General features: G+C 47.6%; 1 protein-coding gene across 2 annotated transcripts in view; it reads right to left on the bottom strand.

Annotated features, from left to right (window-relative positions):
• The window catches only part of DNAH10 (dynein axonemal heavy chain 10), a 2,445,728-nt gene that overhangs the window by 241,962 nt on the left and 2,186,906 nt on the right, over nt 1–16,860 (bottom strand). For both annotated transcript variants that reach the window (XM_078667623.1, XM_078667624.1), the window contains 2 exons: nt 12,305–12,578; nt 8,876–8,980 (listed from right to left, as the gene is read on the bottom strand). In XM_078667623.1, the coding sequence (XP_078523749.1) occupies nt 8,876–8,980; nt 12,305–12,578 (379 nt within the window). The remainder of the gene's footprint in view (nt 1–8,875; nt 8,981–12,304; nt 12,579–16,860) is intronic.

Here is a 16,860-nt window from a genome sequence, read left to right as displayed (position 1 = left end):
GACGAAAAGCGTCTCCGAGCGAGTGCCGCCTTGGAAATTCCAACGCGCAGAACTGATGACATTGCGCGTTCTCTTCGGTGGCGAATAGATCTAACCAAGGCTCTCCCCATCGCTGAAAGAGGCCTTGCGCCACGTCCGAGTTCAGACGCCATTCGTGATCCATCATGCACCGGCGGCTGAGCTCGTCCGCCCTGGCGTTCAGAGAACCTGCCAGGTGTGGAACCACCAGAGTCACGCCCTGATGTTCCAGCCATTGCCAAAGGCGCAGAGCCTCCTGGCAAAGGGTCCACGACCCCACCCCGCCCTGTTTGTTGCAGTACCACATGGCGGTGGTGTTGTCCGTGAACACCTGCACTACACTCCCCCGGACAGAGGGGAGGAATGCCTTCAGTGCGAGACGAATCGCCCAAAGCTCCAACATGTTGATGTGGAGTCGAGTCTCCGCCTGAGACCAGAGGCCTCTGATCTCCGCCTCTCCCATGTGGCCTCCCCAGCCCTGGAGGGACGCGTCCGTCACAACTACGTGCTCCGGTTGGGGAAGGGAGAGGGATCTGCCGCAGACCCAATCGTGGTCCGTGAGCCACCACTGCAACTGTCTCGCAGTGCCCTCCGAGATCAGGACATGGTCAGATAGGTTGCCTTGATGCTGGGACCACTGAAACTTCAGGTCCCACTGCAGAGCCCGCATCCGCCACCTGGCGTGATGCACCAGTAGGATGCAGGAGGCCATCAGCCCCAGAAGCCGCAGCGTCAACCTTACCGAAACCCGGGATAACGGCTGAAAGATGGGAATCAGAGCTTGAATATCCCGGACTCGCTGCTCGGGTGGATAAACCCGAAACTGCGCCGAGTCTAGAACCGCTCCGATGAAGAGGAGCTTCTGAGAGGGGCACAGGTGTGACTTTGGCACATTGATCGAGAACCCCAGCTGATGCAGGAGGTCTGCCGTAGTCTGGAGGTGGCTGACGACTGTCTGGGGCGAGCCCGCCTTCAACAGCCAGTCGTCGAGGTAGGGGAAGACTGAAACCCCCAACCTGCGCAGATGAGCTGCGACCACCGCCATCACCTTTGTGAACACCCGTGGGGCGCTGGTAAGGCCGAAGGGGAGCACGGTAAACTGAAAGTGCTCGTGGCGAACCGTGAACCGCAAGTAGCGCCGGTGGGCCGGCAGTCCGGGGATGTGGAAATAAGCGTCCTGCAAGTCCAACGCTACCATCCAGTCTCCTGGATCCAGGGCAGCTAAGACCTGAGCCAGTGTCAGCATCTTGAACTTCTCCTTCCGGAGGAAGCCGTTGACGTTCCGTAGGTCCAAGATAGGGCGTAGGCCCCCTTTGCCCTTCTTGGGTACCAGGAAGTAGTGGGAGTAGCAACCACATCCTACTTCTGGCCCAGGAACGCGCTCGATGGCCCCTTTGGCCAAGAGGGCTGTAACTTCCTCCTGCAGAAGTCGCAAGTGATCCCCCGATACACGGTGGTTCTGCGGTGGCATGGCTGGAGGAGTTGCCTCGAAGGGGAGGGAGTAGCCCCTTCGGACGATCTGCAGCACCCACCTGTCCGAAGTGACAGTGCGCCAGTGGAGGTGGTGATGGCGAACCCTGCCCCCCACTGACGTCACATGGGCCTGAAAGCACGGACTAGGAAGGTTTTGAGGCGGATGCTGCGGGGGAAGGTGTGGACTGACCTCGCCGTTGCCCCCGACCGCCTGGACGGCGGTTCCCACGTCCGCCACCGCGTTGGGTATTGCCCTGCGGTGCATGGCTGGCGGCACGTGTGGGCGCACCCCTTCCGTGGCCACAAAAGGAGTGATAGGCAGCCGATTGCTGCCGTTGGCCCGAGAGGCCTAAGGACTTGGCCGTAGCCCTGGAGTCCTTAAAGCGCTCAAGCGCATGGTCTGCCTTGTCGCCAAAGAGGCGACGGCCATCGAACGGCATGTCCATGAGCGTGCTCTGGACATCCGCTGAGAAGTTGGCGGACCTCAGCCAGGCGTGGCGTCTGACCGCCACCGTCGTTGCCATCGCTCTACCCAGCGAGTCAGTGGTATCCAGCCCACACCGGATGGAATACTTGGCTGCATCCCGGCCCTCCACAAGGGCTTGGCCGAGTTTGGCCCATACCTCCAACGGACACTCTGGCAGCACTTCCGCGACCTTATCCCACACAGAGTGGGTGTAACGTCCCATGAGGCAGGCATTGTTGGAAGACCGCAGGCCCAAACTAATGGATGAGAAGATCTTCTTCCCATACTGGTCATACCTCTTGGATTCCCGATCCGGCGGGGCCGACGGGAATGCGGTTTGGGAATTGGAGGCCTGGATGACCAGGCTCTCGGGGGTAGGGTGGGAGGACAGAAAACTTGGGTCGCCCGGGGCTGGGCGGTGGCGTCTGGCCACGTTCCTATCTACGGGCGAACCCGTAGCGGGCTTGGACCAAGTGCCCAGAAGAACGTCAGTCAAGGCCTCATTAAAGGGCAGCAGAGGCTCGGCCAAGCTTGACTGCGGTTTAAGGACCTCAGTGAGGAGGTTAGTCCTCACGGCCACGACGGGGAGCTCAAGGCCCAAGGCCTTGGCAGCCCTCATCAACACCACACCATATGTTGCCCCCTCCTCCGAAGCCACGGTAGGAGGGGAGACAAACCCAGTGTCTGGAGAGGTGTCCAGGCCACTGGCCTCCCCAAGGTCTTCTGTCCAGTCCTCACGAGACTGACACTCTCTGGTCAGAGGGTCCTCGGACCCCTCCCAGTCCTCTCCTTCACCCATCTCCTGAAATTCAGGGTCCTCAACCAATGGGGCCTGTTCATAAAAGTGAAAGTCACCCAACGGCGTCTGGAGCGGCGCCCAACGGGGCCGTCCCGACGGCCGAACAGGAACGGAAGGAGGACCGGGGTCGGCGCCGCCCGAGGACGGCACCGGAGGCGACACCTGAGGGTCCGACGCCGGGGAGGTCGTCAGATCCACCGGCGACGAACCAGATCCCGAAGGAGGACCAGCGGCGTCCTGCTGCGCCGGGCCCGAAGGCGCCGGGCCCGAAGGCGCCGGCGGCGTCGGAACAACTGGACCCCTCGGCGCCGGGCCCGAAGGCGCCGGCGGCGTCGGGATAACAGGGGCCTGCGGCGCCGGGCCCGAAGGCATCGGCGGCGTCGGGGCCGAAGCACCCGACGGCATCGGGGCCGGAGCCGCCGACCCGTTAGCGCTCTCAGACGGGTCCGCTGGGCCCGGAGGCGCCGCGGAGCCCGTTAGAGGAGAGAGACTCCTCATGGCCATGAGGAAGCGCTCGACCTCCTCCGGCGTCGCATTGAGCCCAGGGACCGGAGGGTATGGGGCTGGACGTGGCGCCGCGACTCCGACGGAGCCGCGTGGGCGGTGTCACCCCCCGGCCGCATCGCGCGAGCTTCGGGGGGAGTCCGAGGAGCGATGACGCCGCTTGGACTTCTTGTGCCGCTTACCTGACGACGACTTCGACCCGGAGGAGTGCGGCCTACTCTCGGAGCTGTGGTGGCTCCGGGCCCGCGACCTGTCCCTCGACCTCCCATGGGATCGGGACCTCTCACGGCGCAGGGCCGACTGCCGGAGTTCGAGGCGCCTACAGGACCGCTCCCGCCTGGCTTTCGAAGAGAGGGCCCGCCAGTCGGAGCAGGCCTTGTCGTCGTGGTCGACGCCCAAACACGACAAACAGACGCGGTGAGGATCCGTGACCGACATCAGCCGGTCGCAATCGTCACAATGCTTGAAGCCGGGCATCCCTATCGGCACCGTTCCGGAGTCGAGAGACTTCGAAATAGTAATCAAAAAGGATCAAAAAGTTTAGTCAAAATTGACTAGGGTTACTGCTTTTTCCAGATCTGCGCTTGCTGGCGCGGAAAAAAGAAGAACTGACGTCAGCACGCGGAGGCGGCGTCTAAGTACTCCGACAACGTCATCACGGCGCCCACGACGCCGACGACGGACGCGGAGCCGCAGACGACGCCTACCGACGCGCAAGGGTACTGCTAAGCAAAAGTTTCCGGATCCAGTCTGACGCCTGGGGATATTCTAAGGTAAGGAATCTAATACTAACGTGTCTCTTTCAGATACAGGTTTTTATAAAAATAAGTATTCTTTATATAGAGTTAAACACAAGACCACAAACGACAAAAATCCACAATAGTACACTTAAGATTACCTAAAAGATGATTAAAGTCTCTTAGTTCAAGTTGAGGGTAGATGCGACAAAGTTCTCAACAAAGTACCTGGATGCGTAACGCAGTGTAAACAAAAAGACTCGCAGAAGGGGAGATGCGTCGGTTCCGTGACCCGGGGGAACGGTTGCGTCCTTCCTCAATGCTTGCGCAGAGCAGGGGACTCGTCGTGAGCCTTTCCGGTGTGGAGGTGATGCGTAGATTCTCGGCCTGCGGGCCCGTTGCGGTGCGCAAGATGGCGCCTTGATGCGATGCGATGATCTAGTTGCTATGCGAGAAGATGGCGCCCTTGATGCAGCGATGCGATGACGATGCGCTGACGCCCTGGCAGCCTTGCGGCGACTCTGTACTTTGGAGCCACGACAGGCCCTGCGACGCGCTTCTCCGGCGATGCGATGGCGACTCTCTCGATGGCGTCACGCTTCTCCGGCGATGCGACAGCAGGCAGCTTCGATGAACACACGCTACCAGGGAGATGCGACGAAGGCTTGCCTCTCCTTTGTTGCTGCGCAACACGCTTCCTCTCGATGCGTCGCTCTTCCAGCTCCCAGCGGCACGGAAATTCAGGAGGGAGTTGGAGGTGAAGTCTTTTGGCCCTGAGACTTCAGCAGGAGGCAAGCACAGTTCAAGCCCTTATAGAATATTCTGTAGATGAAAGTCCTTACAAAGTTCCTCATCCTTTCCCTTGGCAATAAAGCAACCACTGCAGGCCAACCCAGCAAACAGCACACTGGCAGAGGGGCAGTCCAACTCCTGCAGCTTCCTTGGTTCTTCTCCTTGGCAGAAAGGTTTCTTGTTCCAGAAGTGATCTCAAGTCTGTGGGACTGGGTCCCAATATTTATACCCCAAAATCCTTTGTTCTCTGAAGGCAGAGAGGCCTCTGCCCAGTTCAAACCAGTTCCTGAGCACTCTGTTGACAGGATTCCTCTTCCCCTTTCACTGTGCAGGGCAGAGACATCAGAGAGGCCACATGGGGTGGAGCCAGCATTGTAGAGGGAAAGCCCAGCCCTATTCAGATCCCAGGTTCACTCCTCCCTCCCATCTGGATGTAAATCTCCCTATTCACCACTGGGCTGCCCCAGACTGTCTCCTGGAATTTCCCCAGCCCTGTTACACACAAACCCAGACAAGGAATACACAACTCAGCAGAGGCGGGCTTAAATGGTTAGGCAAGCAAATACCTGCTTTCTAAATGTGGTATTTGCAAACACAGGATATTAAAATAAACTTTACTAAAATATGTATTTTATTATACTGGGTTCAGGCATACTAAATTCGAATTTCTACCATGTTCCCTGAGTCAGTTAGGATTGTAATAATGTAACAATCTTAACTGCCCATTCTGGCCTATGAGAACAGGTAGCCTTCAATAGTGAAAAACGAAAATGGCTGTAATTCACTATTAGAACATGCTACACACATCAGAGCATGTCCTACCTTATACGTACAATGCACCCTGCGCTTGGGCCTACCATAGGGGTGTCTAATATGAAGTAAAGGGAAGGTTTAGGGACTGGCAAGTGGGCGCACTTAGCCAAATCAACATGGCAGTGCTAGACTGCACACAGGCCTTGCAATGGCAGGCCTGAGACATACTTTACAAGCTGCTTCTGTGGGTGGCACAACCAGTGCTGCAAGCCCAACAGCGGTATTTGATCTACAAGCCCTGGGCACACATGATGCACTGTACTAGGGGCTGACAGTAAATCAAATAACCCAATTGTGGAATAACCAATCAGTACATCAATTTAACATACGGAGAACTTGCACTGTGGCACTGATTAGCAGTGGCACAGTGCCCAAAGCATAAAACCGATTCAGAAAAGGGGGTGGTGATGAACAGAGTGCCTGAATTAAGCAGACCACTCTTACCCAGTCCAAAGATCAGGGCTTGATCCATCACCGTTTTTTAGCTCACTGCACCATCCCAGCTCAGAACTTGGCTATATGCAAATTAGTCTGTTCCTGTTCCAGTGCATGATGGGAACAGGGCAAACCAAACTACCAAGCCAATTCTTGTACTGGGAAGGAAACAAGCTTCCGGGGACCGGTTTCTGCCATTTCAGGCGTCGTTGGCCCGGCTTGCTTGAATCCTGATGGTACAATGAGCAAGGGACTCACATCTGAGTATACCCTTCCACGCTTATGGTGAACAAAATGATTCAGAAAAGGGGGTGGTGATGAACCATCAGGATTCAAGCAAGCCGGGCCGACGAGGCTGAAATGCCAGAAACCGGTCCCCGGTAGCTTGTCTCCTTTCTGGTGAAGAATTGGCTTGGTAGTTTGGTCTGCCCTGTTCCCATGATGCACTGGGCCAGGGACAGACTAATTTGCATATAGCCAGGTTCTGAGCTGGGATGGGGCAGTGAGCTAAATAACGGTGATGGATCAAGCCCTGATCTTTGGACTGGGTAAGAGTGGTCTGCTTAATTCAGACACTCTGTTCATCACCACCCCCTTTTCTGTATCAAAGCATAAAACCAGCAAAAACATATAAAAAAAGAGGAGGCAATCCGTCAAAAAATGGAAGGGAGACTCACGCCAATGATGTCAGGTCTAACAGTAAGAATAGAAAGCAAAATATCAGAAAGGGAGGCAGAATAATGGGTCAATGGACTTTTCTGAACAATATGATACAAATCGATCAACTCAGGTCCTGGCATCATGATCACACTCGAGACGCCAGAGGCAGACGAGGTGACAGACACCACAGTGTTTAATACCAACCTTCCTCACAGACATCCCGGCCACACAAGGAGAAAATGTTTTTAAAAATCTTTGACAAAAGGTCAGTCAAAAGTGACTGGGGGTAGTTTGTCTCTGGATCTGCGCTGACTGGCCCAGAAAGAAAAGAACTGACATCAGCGAACTGGGGTGGCACCTATATGTGCACCACGCATGTCACTTTCAGCACTGACAATGTGAACAACGCCACGTGGAGCCGAACAACACCATCAACCAGCGCGCAGGGGTACTGCTCACTAACAACATTCCAGATCCAGTCTGACACCTGGGAATAATTCTAAGGTAAGGGATCTGTGGCTAGAAGTCGCTATTAGATACGGTCTCTCAAATACTGAGCAAAGATCACTCACATTAGGTTGCTTGGTATACGCCACCTACTACTTAAAGTATCTGTTGCTACTTGACCGGACAATCTAGAACAACACAACCCAGACCTTTAGTGACTTGAAACACAGAGTCCAATATAATAGATAGTGGCAGATACCCCCCTTGACTATCAGACAATCTGTAAAGTCACCCTGATGTTGTAACTACTGACTCCTGAATGTTCAATTCTGTGACCTCATTATCAGCTTTGCCAGATGTACCAGAAGAATGCAGGATGCCATTAGGCTTATTACCCTGCAAAAAGGAGGCACCTGAATAGTAATATGGAGGGGGATTAAAGTCATTTTCTGCTTAATGCACGTGACTCTCTCTAGTAGTGGAAATGCGTTCTTTACATAAGTGTTCATCACCATGTCAATGAACCAAGGGATCACCCCAGTCTATGCAACGGTTCAATTTCTGTCTGCAGTTTAAACAGCATTTTAGATTAGCTTACTTTCTTCAGCAGAAAGTCATTTGGGAAATGATGCACCTGCACTATCTGTAAAAACTGATTTGCGTTATATTTGCCTAATATCTTTCAAACTTCAATGTCTAAGAGTGAGTCCAAAGAGTTAACTCTGTTCCACATCCCCGCAATTTCACATGCAACACTACATAACAGACTTGTTTATCAAACATTTACAGAACCAGTCAAAGTTTATCCTCAGTGTTAAGAGAATATGCTATTTTCAGAAGAATGTCAGTACGTTATATTTTGCCAGTGTAATTGACATACAACACATTGTGCTATTCTTATGGCACTGCAGTGCAAACAAATAGAAAACTGAGATCCACTCTTTGATCTGGTTCTTATTTTTTTCAGGATGCTCTCTCCTAAGGACTCTCATGGTTGTTCTAGCCATGATAGTAGAAGAAGAAGGAGAAAGCCCATGGTTCCAAGGTAGTAAACCTGATTTAACAGTCATTTTTGTTTTCCTTGACTTGCAGTTTTTTCAGACCATGCCAAGAAAACCTTGTAATTTCAAATGTCATTGTGGCATTCTAAGCACCATATACACAGACATCCATTTTTGAAATTCTCATCTGCACTTAGCTTTTCACAGTAAAGGCCTCTTTTCATTTTAGGAGCTCAATGGCAAAAAGGGTTAAATAAAGTCAAATGTCTGCGACCATTAGAACTGTGGGACATGATCCCTCTGCTTGGTCCAGAGTCAATAAACCGGAATACAAATAAGAAAACTGAAGTGGTTACATGTGAGGCAGCCATTTATTCATTAGGATGATGCAATGTTTGCTTGGTGTGGATTGTGTGATATCCTGTTAGAGAAATTAAACTCCCTGTGCAGTGGTTCCTGGGAGCTAGAAGACAATATACTTTTAAAGATAGGGAATCTGTAGAAATAACCATTAGAATACATGTTGGCACTAGAATTTGTAGACAAGGTAATAGATAAGAGTGTCAGAAAATTAGTTTGAAATCGACAGATTCACAAGAGATGTGACTAGTTGTTGCAGCGGATGGTAGGGCTAAAAAACACAAATGTTTTGTAATACCAAAACATGCCAAATGTTAAGAGACTGTTTCCAGAAAATAGATTTGTGTAATCTGTTACTTTAGTTTATTACCTTTCAAAAAGAATTCAAGTTCATCTTGTGGAACTCTGTTGTCTGCTTGTTCGATCTTGATTGTCATGTTGAATGAAAACAGCAACTTATGTTTTTCAAATAACCCTACAAAGAGAACAAAAATAGACTTTAGTTAAACTTCCATTTATAGGCTGACAGCAACCTTAAAGAGGCTATTTTCATACAGCATATAAATATCTCTAAATTGGAAATAGGACAAGCAGAAACTATTATTGTCAAATGTATTTTATTGATGGGTACTTTTTTACAGGTCTATCCAGGCTTGAAGCATCCTCGTCAGCTTGGTTGCCATCAATGATACATCGGTACATAAGCAAGGATCCAGCCATGATGGGTCACATAAGTTGGAACAACAAGTTACTTGCCTTCTGTAAAACTCTTTCTAATCAACATCATTACACCTGCAGATTACACACTTGGCACAAAAGAGAGGGTTTAAAAGTGAGGATTTTGTGAGAGTTACTATCCATTACACGTTCTATTTCAATAACACAGTGAATGAGTGTTTTTATAATATGATTTTAAGGTGGAGAATTAAAAGTCCTCAATCTTAAAACCTAAAATGCATTCATAAATGTATGGCCAAGATCTGTACTACCACTAAAGGAAAATGCACACACTATGTAGACCTTTGCACAATGCTTAGTTTGCCCTTAAACCAATTGTTTCTTAACTAGTTAGCCTAACCAAAAGTGTTCAACGATTCAAAAAGTGCATAAACTGGGAGGAAGGAAGCACACTGTCTGGCATAATAGCGGCATTTTTCTCCCAGATGCAATATGATTATTGCAGGGAAAGATAACAGTTTTTATGGTTATGTAAAACATTGACAAAAGTTCTGGATTTTTGTTTGGAAATTGGTAATTGATGGCTTTGGGTATGTTGCTCCCAACTGTCCTAGAAAAAAAGCCCATGCTGAAGCAACATCTTGGGCTACAATATAGTGGAAGCTGGGAGTAGGGACCCCTTCCTAAACTGACTGCATGAACAGAATTAAGCTGCACTCTCAAAGAACACTCTTATTAAAATGAGTCAGAAGATGAAGTTTGGCCCGTAAATAGTAAACTAAAAAAGCATACACAGCAAAGTATTGAAGAGCAGATGCTTTTGACAAAGCCCAGTATTTCGTTGAACCTTGAAGATAGCCTCTGTGCTTCCAGCTTAACTTTGTGAACAAAACAATGCTGGAAATCCAACAGCAAAGTAAATAAATAAACATACAAGGACAATTAGAGAGTAGCACAATCATTTTACAGTAGGCTAAGACAACTAAAAAGCAGCACGTCCTATACAAAGAAGGCACAAACCAGCAATTGTGCCAGCAATATAAATGCACCAAAGAGTATATATAGATTCTAGTCTAACAAAATGATATTTGCCCCATCACAATACCCAATGGCCATTGCCTTGGCCTTGATAGACAGGCCATACAAACAAAGGCAGCCATGAAAAACATGTGAAAATCATGGCTGAAGGGGTTGATTCATGGCCTACTTTCACTCTGCAATTCTTAATATAACTTTTGAGGTATTGATGACACAAGTTCTTCCAGGCATCTAAACCTTTCTGTGGCCAAACCTAAAAGCCTTACGGTAAATTCAATAATGGCATCTCCCCTGCAGGTTATGTGGCACACATAAATATAAATACAATCATTAGCCTACCATAAAACATATAAATATCCTTTTAAATATTTGCAGTGGATTATTATACACCTCAACAACCCATTCCACGTTAAAGAAAACTGATAAACATCCTTTTGTATCCAATTGTCACCATGAATGAGGGAGAAAAGAGAATGAGGCTTGATGTAAAATCTAGGCTTACCTAAAAAATTACTCCTTGTTGGAGTTTGCTAAAGATGGAAAGTTGTACAACTGTTATCTGTTCCCGGGGTGCACAATTTCCTTTTTTTTTATCTGAACGTTTGAGGCTCTAACAGAGACTGAAGGCTGATCTGAAAGTATTGGATATTTTATTGAAGTAGTTTGACAGTGTTTATCTCTGTAGGTGAGAAATGTTGCCAAAAGAGTTTTGCTGTTTTAGACAGATGTAGAGGGAAAGAGGGGTTTTGGTGCAATAGCAGTGTGAAAATGGTATGAGATGCACTGACCTAACTTGTGGAAGAACAGTCATCTGTGATTGAACATAGAGTTTTAAGAACTGTTTTCAATATTGCTAATGATCATATTTTAAGATGCACTGGCCAAAATGAAGATTATTGTTTGGTCTGACAAGTGATCAGTTGTACAAGTCCTGAACCAACAGTATGTTTCTTCTCGTTTTCTTCAGAGTAATAAGATATGGCATGGAAGAATGGGGACACAGGCACAGTCGGCCAAAGGAAAGATATGAATTGTTTTAGGATACCCACTTACGAAACATAACAAACTGGTGAATGTGCATGGGTATCCTTATGGGCTAGTTGCTTTAGAGTGCACCTTTTTATTTGAGGTGACCAAGGAGAACCTGGTGGGCAGACCAAACTGCCATATCCAATTATAAAATATTTGTGCATCATAGAATTTCAAATCAAGGTTCCGTATATCTCAGAATGGAAAAATCAACCATAATAGTGAAAGATCAACTGTGACATGAAAGATGCACACCAGTGAGGCAATAAAGGACCACAATAGAGACACTTGCTGCACAAAATCTTTGTTCCAGGTTCCAAGGGGAAATGTAAAAACGTGCAGCATCAATGTTCATGGAAACTTAATTAGTTTAAATAACTAAATGATAGCAACAGGCATCTCGTAATTGTACAGCATTATAACATTTGTACCGTTTTCAATCTAGAATTGATTGCAATGCATGGATACGCTAGTCTGCTTACAGCTGACAACAACTTTATTTAACACTCCTCTCTTCCTATTTCTAGATATTTATCTCCCATCTAGGAACAGCAGTTAGTACTTATGTTGTAATTATGATCCTGAACTAATTGGGCTACAGTATTTTAACAACATTAAACAATCCTCTGTCACATGATACAGTATAAGGAATATTTCAGCACACATCATAGATGTCCATTTCCCAAAATACCAAGGATTGTAGAAGTGACCTCCCAAACCTACCAACAACAGTATACATCACAAGGTAGACACTTTGTCTCATTAGCACCGCAAGAATCGTTTAGTTTCTGCTTAATTGCTAAGGGATGGTGAGTGAGTGGCAAAAACAAAAGATGAACAAGATACTTAAAGCCATGTTATCCTTTGAAAACCTTCAGTCAACTTTGAAAAGCTTGATACTTACATTGCTAACTTCCTCAGTTTTAACTATGTATTTCTAAAGAAGGTTCATGTCTGGTCTCAAATCTAATTTACTCTTATATTATGGAGGTCATTAAGACTACACTACTATCCAAAATAGGAAATAGGCACTATAAGGATCATCCACACTCACCTGTGCAACCATAGTTGTATACATTGAAAGTCAGAGTGTCCATGATGTTCTTAAGTCTTCTGTTCAGAATGGCATCGGGTAAAGACTTTCGTAGTGAGAAACCGAAGACGGCCAGGAAAGAGGACAACGAGTACTGATACATTGAGTTTACCAGTGCCATCTCAGATAAAACAAAGAATAGGATACCCCCTCTCTTGGCAGCTGGTCGATAACCATCCCGCAGCCTGTCAATGTCGATTGCTGTTGTAGCTGCCAATGACAGTTTTTCCGACACCTAATATGTAATGAAAGGCAAAAGGAAAATCCATTTCAAACATGCTTTGTCAGTTAATTTGTCAATAGTCATGATTCATGAACATCATGAGAATCCCCTTTTCTCAGAAAGGGAACGCTGAATGCCATCAAGGAAAACGGTGTGACATCACTTGATCACTTGGTGGAACACATACCTGCACGTACACAAACACCCATAAACAGCCCGCGCACTCACAATATTTTGAATCATGAATTGTTTGTATATATCAATGAAGTTATCCTTGGACCATGTATCAGCGATAATGCATATGTTCCTCGCATGCACAGAAATAATCATTATTTTGTTAAAGACAAGAAGGTAGATACTATTTTTGGACTGCATTCCTCATACTTGCTCTGATTTGAGGAACACTTTCCTAGAGCACATTGTAAAGTAGAGGAAGAGTGGTCCTAAAGCTGACGCTCGTCATTGAAGTGCTAGCTGCTGGTGTATGAACATGTGCACTTTACTGTGTCCTATACTTTGTAAATGCTTAACTAAAGGGGGCAGGTGTACTATTGTACATCTACACATATTTAAGAGTTTTTATTGAAGACATAAGGCTTAACGTGACAAAGTCGATGGATTAACAACATGGTCCAATATAAACAATGCAGAACACCAATCATGCTCATTAAAAGAGGCTTTCAATGAAGAACAAGTTACTCACCTTCAGTAAAGCCTTATAGGGTAGAACCTCAATATAGCCGCAGATCCCTTACCTTATAATTAAGGCTCCCTGTTTTCCGTTTTTACGGATGTTTACAGATAAATACAGACAGAAAATGTGTTTTCTGTCTGCATTTATTTTAAAAAGTGGATAAATACATAAAATGGTGCTTCTTTTAAGTGAGTCTTCATGCTGTCTTTCATGACTTGTAGCCCAACAGCTGAGCAGATGGACAGCATGAGACATTAAAAATCAGGGTGAATTTATTTAAATAACTGCTTGTGTCAACATAAATTTGTGGTATAATGCTAATATTTAACAGTGTACTGTTATGTAACATTTGGCAGATTAAATAGCTAAATAATGACAGACATGACATTAGGAGTGTGTGTCTATCGGTTAAATAAATATGGAAACGTTCAGTTTACAACTTCATTTATAAGCAAAACACAAAATAAATATGGATAAATACAGACAAAATGGGCAAAAAATGAATATGGATAAATACAGACGGAAATGTTAAAAAAATAATTATAAATTATAATTATCCCCAGGCGTCAGGCTGGATCTGGAAATTTTTCATGAGCAGGAGGTGGCTTCCTTGGGCTCCGCTTGGTGTCGTCCACGCTAGAAGTGACGTGGATGGTGCCTATGTAGCGCCATCCCAACACGCCTACTCCAGTTTCTTTTCACATCTTTCCATGCCAGAAGCACAGAGCCACGAGTAGTACTGACCACCGATGTGTGAAACTAGGTCCCTGAAGGGGGAACACCCCTAAATCTAAAAAAGAGTGGGATAGGTCAGTAAAGAATCTGCGGCTACTTAGTCTCTACCAGACAAAACGTTACCGAAGGTAAGTAACTTGTTCAGCTGAAATAAACTTCTAGCTGCAGATTCCTCACCTTCAAATTGATACCCAAGCAATATCTCTCCAGAGGTGCGTCTGCAAAACAAATTCACACTAGAAAGTCCTGCGGGACTGTATGGGCAAAGTGTCCATCCTACGGACCTGACTATCAATGCAATAGTGCGTGGTAAATGTGTCCAAAGATGCCCATGTTGCTGCCTGGCAGATGTTCTGCACTGGAACTCAGTGCACAAATGCATTTGTTGTAGCCTTGGCTTTGGTGGAAGGAAGCACACAAGCCATCAGGTGGTTGCTTCGTGGAGAGTCAGTAGCCGATTTTGATACCAAGCACAATCCGTTGTGAGATGGTCTGTTTCTGTACGAGCTCCGACATACCCCATGAAGAGTTGGTCATCCACTCAGAACTCTTTTGTGTAATCAGGGTAGAAATTCTCTTTTTAGGTCCAGCTGGGGGTGACGCTCCTCTTTCTTTGGAGGGATGAGGCAGAATGTAAAATGTAGGCAGGGTAATAGACTGGCCTACATGGAACGGGATCACCACCTTCAGTAAGAAGGACGATCGAGTCCGAAGGACCAGCATGTCCCAGGAATGTAACAGAATGCTGATATCGCCTGTAACTTGATAACCCTCCAGGCAGATGTTATTTCCACAAGAAAGGTTGTCTTGATGGTAAATAGTCTAGTTGGACAGTTAGGGAGTGGCTCAAAGGGAGTGAACATCAGATAGGAAAGAGGTCCCACTGAGGCATAATGAAGGGGGCTGGGAAAAACATATGTTGAAGACCTTAAGAAATCTATTTACGATAGGGGAATAGGGAACCTGAAAAGAGAAGGTTGATCTGCCAGACGAATAACCCTCCAGTGTGCCCAATGCAAAGCCCTGCTGGGCAAGGGTGGGAGAAAAATAATAGAACCTGTGAAATGGGAGCAGATAGGGGTAAACCTGTCATACTGCACACCATGCCATAAACGTGTCCCAAGGGCAGGCATATACTGTCTTGGTTGTGGTACGTCTGGCTGCCAAAATGACAATACAGATTTCAGGCAGAAGGTCAAAGGCTGTCAACGGTCACCGCTCAATCTCCATGCCTGAAGTCGAACCATTAACAGGTTTGAGTTCAAGACCTTGCTGCTGTGACAGAAGATCTTCCAAAAGAGACAGCATGATCAGATGACCAATGGACATGCTCAACAGCTCGGAATATCAGACTCTCTGTGCTCAATAAGGAGCGACAAGAAGAACAAGTTACTTACCTTCTGTAACGCTTTTTCTGGTAGATACAATATCTGCCTGTGGATTCCTCACCTTATGAATATCCCCTTGCGTCAGCAACATCCGGAAATTCTTTTCGTAGCCTCGCGCCGACGTGGATTCGGACGTCATAGAGACACAACATCGCTCGCGACTCCGCTGACGTCACCGACGCTTATAATAGGCCCACGCCGGCGTTATGCCATCAGTTCCGCCCTTTTTTCCGTGCCTTCGAGGCACACGGATGGACCAATGACAGTAGAAAAATACACAGTATACGCAGTACAAATATCAAGGTAACACACACAGTGTGAAGCAAATTCAATAAAACATTTGAAATAAACAACTCCTTGACAATAAAATAAATACATTACAGAAACTCTGGTATAGAAGAGTGGACAACGGGGGGGGGGGGGGTCAGTGAGGAATCCACAGGCAGATATTGTAGCTTTACCGAAGGTAAGTAACTTGTTCTTCTGATAGATACATCTGCCGTGTGGATTCCTCACCTTGTGAATAGAGTCCCACAGCAGTCCCCACTCCCGGAGGAGGGTGTCCACTCTTCTAAACCAGGGAATCCTAGAGGACAGAGCGCGCAAAGTGGCCGTTCCTCCTCACTTCGGAATCCAAGCAGAGAAAGGGCAAACTGGAGAACATCAGACAAATGGGCTCCCAAAGGGTCAATAGATTTCCCTCCACACCAAGTGACAAATTTTGACCATCTATAAGAATAGATGGACTTAGTGGAGTCACGCCTGGCCGACAAGATGACATCCACCACGTCAGGCGGGAGAGAAAAGGAATTCAGGTTGCCCCGTTCAATCTCCAGGCATGAAGGTGTAATGTCTGGAGGTGGGGGTGTAGAACCTGCCCCTCCATCTGAGAGAGGAGGTCTGCCCTGAGAGGGAGACGGAGCGGCGGGTGAGAGGAGAGGTGGAGATCTGTATACCACACCCTTCTTGGCCAGTCCGGGGCGACCAATATGACTTGGGCCCGGTCTTGGCGAATCTACCTCAGAACCCGAGGAATCAAAGGTATGGGAGGAAACGCATAAAGGAGTTGATTTCCCCAACTCAACTGAAACGCGTCCCCCAAGGCTCCTTGCATCGGAAACTGGAGACTGCAGAATGACAGGCAGTGAGCATTCTCGCGAGTGGCGAACAGGTCCACCCGAGGAGTCCCCCACGTCCGAAAGACGTGACGAACCACCTCCGGGTGAAGCCTCCACTCGTGGTCGGCGGAGAACTGCCGACTGAGACTGTCTGAACGAACGTTCAGAACTCCGGCCAGATGATTTGCCATCAGACAAATCTGATGGTCCTGAACCCAGGACCAGAGACGCAGAGCCTCTCTGCAGAGACACTGTGACCCCACTCCTCCCTGTTTGTTGATGTACCACATCGCGGTCCTGTTGTCCGTCAGTACCGAGCGCCAAACGTATCGCCCGCAATTCTAGAAGGTTGATGTGAA

This window comes from Lissotriton helveticus, chromosome 11 (assembly GCF_964261635.1).
Source record: "Lissotriton helveticus chromosome 11, aLisHel1.1, whole genome shotgun sequence".
Classification (NCBI taxonomy): Eukaryota; Metazoa; Chordata; class Amphibia; order Caudata; family Salamandridae; genus Lissotriton; species Lissotriton helveticus.
This window is presented reverse-complemented; position numbering and strand designations above follow the sequence as displayed.